Here is a 7286-nt window from a genome sequence, read left to right on the forward strand (position 1 = left end):
ATCAACAACCACCCATCATGACTAAGAAGAACAAGCAAGCAAAACGTGCACCCATCGAGATGAAAACGATCAAGGGGAACATCACCCGCGAGTTCACAAAAGCTCGCACGCTTGTAGCGCTAATCGAGCGCGCCCTCACCTTCGACAGGAATGAGGCTAATGTTACCGTGCTCGACGGTTACACCGACAAGCTATCAGACCAACTGATGGTTCTCCAAAACCTTCCGGACTATGCGGAAGAGCTCCTATTGAACAACAAAAAGCTATGCGCTCAAAACGTCATTGAGGCCAATCGGGCTGAAATTAAAACCCATATTGAGTTTCGTGGACTCGACTCACTGATCAATCAAGTGTTAGCTCTCGAGGGGGAGGTCAAACTTGCAATCAACTTGTTTCGAAACAATGCAACTCCTCCGGTGACGTCAGCGAATTCGTCACCAGCTCCTCGAGTTGTCTCAACCAGCTCCACGTCGTCAACTGAAAGCAACGGGCATTCGGCCCAGATAGCCAACACTGGACATTCGGTTCAAAAAACGGGAAAGAAAGCTGAACCAACTTCCGGTAAAGCTGCAAAGGTTCCTTCTAACTCAACCAAGTCGGAGAGTAGCGAGCTATCTCCAGTGGCAGCCAGCTCAAACGTTCTCGAGCATGGATCCTCGATGTCTTCACAACAACTGATGGAATTTGCCGAGATTGTGACTTCCCGATTCAATGGATTGGAAAACTCACAACGGATCCTATTGGAATCGAATAATTCTATGCAACGAAAAATGAATACGATGGAAGCAAAAATGGATATGGATCAACGTGCGAAGGGTGCAAACAACCACAACCCTCCAAATATGCCGAAGAACAACAATCCGACTCCTATCCTCACTTCCTTCGATTACCATACAGGAAGGCCAGTATTCGAAACGGAGCCTATCCATGGAAGCCACCAAGAGCGAGTCGAGTTCCCGAGATCTAAACATAACCATATCCCGGAAAACATTAACAACTCGTGTTACCAGGAGAAACCGTCTCCTCCCCGATCAGCTGATACTATGCAAACCGTAACCAACACTGTCCCAACATTCAGTGGAAATCCCGAGGAATACGCAGTATTCAAACAACTGTTCGATTTATTCGTCCATGAGGATGATGCGATCCCAGTTACAATGAAGCATGCCCTGCTCCTGAATCTCTTAACCGGAGAGGCTAAAACTATGATGAGGTCTACCAAGATATCCGAGGCAGATTATTATCTTCTTAGAGATAATCTAGAACGCCAGTTCAACCGCGAAAGCGAGAACAAACAATACTACATCGACAAGATCGACAAGTTCTCGTTTTCGGAGGAAGACTTCAAAGAAATCGAGAAAGAGATGAACGAGTATCGTATTCTCGTGAATGCGCTACGAAACAAAGGATGTGCCGTAGATGATCAAATATTCATCAACAACTTCATCAAGAAGCTTCCGGAATGCATCATGGCTACAGTCTTCAAGAAGAATCATGAGTACAACAGGACATTCGATGAGCTAGTAGGAATCGCCTACAGAACACTTGCCGAGAAACGGGCATTGGAAGAGGCACGTGAAAAGAAAAAACAGATGGTCCGGACTAGTGAGGTGTACGCACTCAATACAGCTGACAGCAGCAAAAATACCAGAAAAGGAAAATTTGGAAACAAAAATTTCCGATACAAATTCTGTCGCTACTGTTTTTCAAACGAGCATTCGGCTATTCACTGCAACCTCAGTTTGAGTCAAAAACTGAAAATAGTGGAGAACAAGAAACTGTGCACCAATTGTCTGCTCGCGAACCACAAAGTTGAGCAATGCAAGTCACAAAATTCGTGTTTCAAGTGCCAAGAACGACACCATACGGCACATTGTACCAAGGTCGGCGGAGAGCAGAAGAACGGTGAGGACATCCCCAAATCCAACGATTCAAAGTTTTTTCGTGGGAAGGAGGATGGAACCTCCGATCAATAAGCCGCTTGGCGGCAACCTAACGTCGAACACGTCGACGAATCCACCAACAAAAAACAAGTTGAAATCGCCAACTTCTCAACAATCTATATCAAATAATGGTGCTATCGAAACCATATCCTATTCAACAAAGACAAGTATAGCTAAAGACCAATTTCGTCTAGTTGATAAAAAAGAAAAACCGAATCTTGAAATCATGGACATCGGTCCAGAAAACAATAAAGAACCACTACTTATCTATGTCAGTCGAAACATAGCAGAAGATAACAAGTTGCCTTATATGACACTAAAAACCCCACAAGGAAACACACTATTAGCCTTGGTGGATTGCGGAGCGTCTACTTCAATTCTATCGACTCAAACAGCAGTCAAACTCAAACTGCGGATGACAAATCAACGTAACATCGCGTTCGCAGGATTCAATTCAGAAAGTAGGCCGGATAAGAGCAATTACTTCGACTTGGAAGTAGTGGATCTAAACGAAAACTACTGGATAGCAAATATGCCCAGCTATGATAGAATGAACATTCGGTTCACATCGCCGAAATTAACTTCTCAGGAAGTGGAAGATCTTAAAGACCTTGAAATCGACATAACACCAATCAGAAAATTGACACAATACAATGGTATGCCAATAGATCTTCTTCTCGGAAACAATGTGCTCGGCAACATAAACCAAGAATTGACCACACTCTCGAGCGGTCGAATGGTGACTCGCACCATACTAGGTCCAATCATCTTTCCGCCAAAGGACAAGAACGCCTTGGTACCAAGCCAGAACATATATTCTATCTTGGTTATAGACGATAGCGAACATTTCGATGTTTTCATGGTGGACACCCAAAACCACGACATGCCTCAACAAAAACGGGTCAACATTTCCAATCAACAGCTGGCCAAACAAGTTGAACAACACTGGAATCTGGAGCTACTGGGCATGGAACCACCTGAAATCGTCAGCAGTAAAGCTCGCATAAACGAAGAGCTTATAGCTAAATACAAAAATACATCTATTCGAGATGAGTCAAGCCCTCAATCTAATCGAAGAGCTACATATGCCGATTAGGAAAGTAACATTCTTTTCCGACAGTACCTGTGTGTTACATTGGGTCCTACAAAAGATAGGAAATCATATCGGATTAAAATGGGCGGCCAATCGGGTCACCGAAACTAGAAACAATCTGAAAAAGTTATCCGAACTTAATCTCCATCCAGAACTAAGATATGTGCCAACAAATATCAACCCTGCTGACATCGCAACCAGAGGATGCTCGGTCACAGAACTTCAGAACAACGAACTGTGGCACAAAGGACCAGCCTTCCTCCAGCGACAAGTAGAAGATTGGCCTCAAACACTGGAAACAACACCGAATGATCCTCAACAGTTTCACGTTTTTGTGATGAGGGATCGAGAAAAAGTTCTATCTAGAGAACATCACGTTCAACCGGAACCATCAATACCGGAATCGGACATACTCGTGAACGTCTTGGAATCTGATAAAAACGAAGTCCACTCAATTGTTCCCTACTCGAGGACTAACAATATGAGGAAGCTGATTACAATAAGTAACTATGTATTCAGTTTCATACACTCATGCATCAAGAAACGGAACAACCGGTTCCCTGGTAGATCATACAAATACCAATCGTCAACTATGCAGCAATACGAGCAAGCGGATAAAGATGAGGACGAGATCGAAAAACGTAAAATCACCAGAACCTTCATCATTTCGGACCATTATCGGGATGCCAAAGAACGATTTCGATTGGATCCACCTGCAAAATTCAACCCCGTGTTATCAGAAAACGGATTGTATCGACATACCAGACCATTTGTCAACTCGAGACATCACAGGCATTCAGATGAAATGAAAGAACCTATCATCATCATTCATAAGCATCCATTAGCTAGCCTACTCATAATGGAATCTCACATAAGCCTGCTACATCAAGGCATAAAAGACGTCATCTCGGACATACAAAGAAAATATTGGATAGAGAAAATAGGAACACTCGTAAGAAAAATGAGAAGAGAATGTGTCACCTGTCAAAAAATGCATGCTCGACCATTCGCCTATCCTTATGCAACAGCTCTTCCTCAAATTCGAAGTCAACTCGTGGCTCCATTTGCATTCGTGGGACTGGACTATTTTGGCCCCCTCAGATACAAAACAAAAGAAGATAACGGAAAAATCTGGGTCTTGTTAGTCACATGTCTCGTAACACGTGCAGTACACCTGGAAATCGTCCAGGACAATACAACTCATAGTTTTATACTAGCCCTGAAGCGATACTTCGGTCGCAGAGGAGTACCACAATCCATATTGTCAGACAATGCTCCTGCATTCAAGTTAGGGTACAATATTATGAACAAGGATATAAAAAGTCTGATAAATACGAGTCTGACTCTGACGTCATTCCTAGCAGACAAAGAAATTGACATTCGGTTGATAACACCATTCTCTCCATGGAAAGGAGGGATATACGAGCGTCTTGTCGCTCTAGTCAAGAATATGCTCCACAAAGTTCTTGGTAAAATAACAATTCCATTCCTGGAACTTGAAAGTCTGATAATCGAATCAGAAGGAATTCTTAACTCTCGCCCAATCACTGCAAACAAGATCCACGTAGCAGATGCTAAACCAATTCGACCTGTGGACTATTTGATACCAAATGCAGCATTGGCACTACCAGAAAAATCAGGAACAATCTTTGGATTGATCAAATCTGGCGAAACCGAGATGTTAACAAGGAGATTGCTCGAATCTACCGCGGCTGTCCGAGAGAATTTATGGAATGTCTTCTCGGATGAATACTACGCACTGCTGAGAGAATCGGCCGCACGCCCAACAGCTCACTCGAGAGACTCACCCAAACCAGGAACGACCGTATTCGTGGTCACAGACAAAGTCGCCCGGTACAGATGGCCCATCGGAGTCATTCAAAAACTAATTCCTTCAAAAGACGGAAAAATACGGTCCGTTGAAGTAAAAATTGGAAAAAGGATCTTGGAAAAGTCAGTCAATCACCTCATCCCATTGGAGTTGCCATCAGAGGATCAGAAGAGTCCAGACTCGGAGGCAGCGCCACAAGATACAATTCCAAATGTTGATTCTAAAAGGGACGAACCTACAGCAAATCCGACACCTCCACAAGCGTCCGAAGTACAATCGGGACGTACTCGTCCGTATCTTCACCGAAAAGCAAAAGGAAACAATACGACGGATGGTCGTAACAACGCACTCAAATCGTCGAGTGCAGAGTCAACCACCTCTGATTAGTCAGAGGAATTGGGACGAACTTCCATTACGCTACCACTATGGAAGTTCTATTCCCTCCCCCCAGTGTCGTGGAAATAATATTCCATCCATATTTCCCCAACTGGGTCAGTCTTACTCGAAGACACCTTCACGTATAATTAAAAAGATTACTTCGGTAAACTTATCGTTACCCTCAAAGATTGATGAATTACCTTACCCACTGACCGAATGACATGCACTATTTCTTCTCACCGGAACGACCTCTACAACGTGGCTAAGTCAACGGAAGCTCTTGAGAAACATCTAATCAGTATCTGAGAGTTATCGCGCCTCCGTCGCCACTCAAGAACCTTCGTCTCCTCCTTCATGGCTTCCCGCTCTTCTAGTACTTCCTCCACTGGAACCGTGCGTTCATCGTCATCAGGAAAAGGTATCCATCTTCTTGAGAATAACGTTAATAAACCGTTTAATCTATTCCTCTTTGTCTTGCCTTCTAAGTAACCGTACCTTTCACTTCTTGAGTTGGTTTGGGTTCACCAACCCTCCCTATAAACCTCCTCAACAACAGTTACTAACGTGACACATCCTAAGCAACTGCGCTCTACCGAAATCCCTCTTTTTCTCTGCATCTCTCAACTTCACAGTCAGTTTTGACAGAGCGCACTTGTAAGAACCGTGTAATCCTAATAATCAAAATTTCTGTTATTTTATTGTTTTAAGAAAATCATGGTAAATGCGAAATATTAGTACAGCTATACAACTAGAAATTTATCGATATTCTCTGAAACAGTAACCATATTTCTTCAGAGTGACTACGCAGAATGGATTCCATACGCTGTCCTTCTCGGCTGCCAGTTCTATGATTTCATCGTTCTGTCCATCTTCCTTCCAGAAACAAAAGGAGTCGTTTTGGAGAATCATCTTCCACCGAAAAATAAGAGAATCTTTGGAAAACGGGCATAGTGTTGTAGATTTCTGAATAATGTATAGAATTTGTTCGTGTAAATTTTAAATACAGATGTTTCAAATAAAGTAATTGAATTTTTGCATCTAATGGGTTCAATAAAAAATGCATTTTTTTCTGTTTCGTTGTTGTTTGATCTGTAAAAGGTTTTTAGAAAAAGACAACTGATTACATCTCGAAAAGAGCCATAAAATAAAATATTCTCAGTTGAGACGGGATTACTTGAGACTGGACTTTGAAAATATTCCCGAAATTATGTTTATCGGAGATTTTCTTCAAAAACAACCCAATTCAAAAAGAGATGCTCTTATTTTACAGGTATTACGGTACCTAGAGAAAACATGATTTACAAAAAATTTTAACGTGGAAGAAAATCAGTCACGTACTACAAAAATTATAATTACGAGTTTTTAAAAACAAAATATAACTCTCACAGAAATAACTATTGTCAACTGATACCCTGTTTGAGAACTGCTCTTATCAGAACCACTCGAATAAGAGTACCGCCCTGTTCAGAACTACCAAATTGAGATCCATTTGCTTTAGAATGACGATTCCTCACCTTTTAGTCAGTTCTGATTTGTACAAGTTGTGATTTGGGGAGTTATAATACGACAAAGCTCTGATTAGAGCAGTTCTCAATAGTGGCAGTACCTTTTAAATCTTGAAACAGAAAAATTTCAAAATTTCACTCTCTACCAGTTTTTTACTGCTGAAACTCTATTGTTCTAGTTTTTAAAACTCATTGACTCAAGATTTTGAGAAAAAAATTCACTGTTTCAAACTTTTTTCAAAGTTCAACTGACCTGCCTCAGTCGAAAGTAGGGCTCTATATACTTCGAAGTCTTACAAAAAAAATATTTTTTGTTTCACAACCTTTGTATTTTGTATATACTCATCTTATCACCAATCAGTTCTATTCCAATCAGAATCTATTCCAGAAATGACATCTTCACCAACGTCATCTGACTTCAGCTTGGAAGAAGGAGAAGTGTGAGACAACTAATTTTTTTTCTGTTTCAATATTTTTCGAAACATTTATTGTTCTTGTTAACATGTACTTCATCGTTTACCCGTATATCTTGAGTA

General features: G+C 41.6%; 1 protein-coding gene across 1 annotated transcript; it reads left to right on the forward strand.

The window, feature by feature from the left end:
* Positions 1–5599: 5599 nt before the first annotated feature.
* GCK72_015355 (uncharacterized protein) lies at positions 5600–6196 on the forward strand (the record flags this gene model as incomplete). The annotated part of the gene is made up of 2 exons (XM_053730807.1): positions 5600–5686; positions 6041–6196. 2 exons carry the CDS (start codon positions 5600–5602, stop codon positions 6194–6196), a joined length of 243 nt encoding a protein of 80 aa, XP_053585579.1.
* Between the last annotated feature and the right edge of the window lie 1090 nt (positions 6197–7286).

The sequence above is a fragment of the Caenorhabditis remanei genome, chromosome IV (genome assembly GCF_010183535.1).
Source record: "Caenorhabditis remanei strain PX506 chromosome IV, whole genome shotgun sequence".
Classification (NCBI taxonomy): domain Eukaryota; kingdom Metazoa; phylum Nematoda; class Chromadorea; order Rhabditida; family Rhabditidae; genus Caenorhabditis; species Caenorhabditis remanei.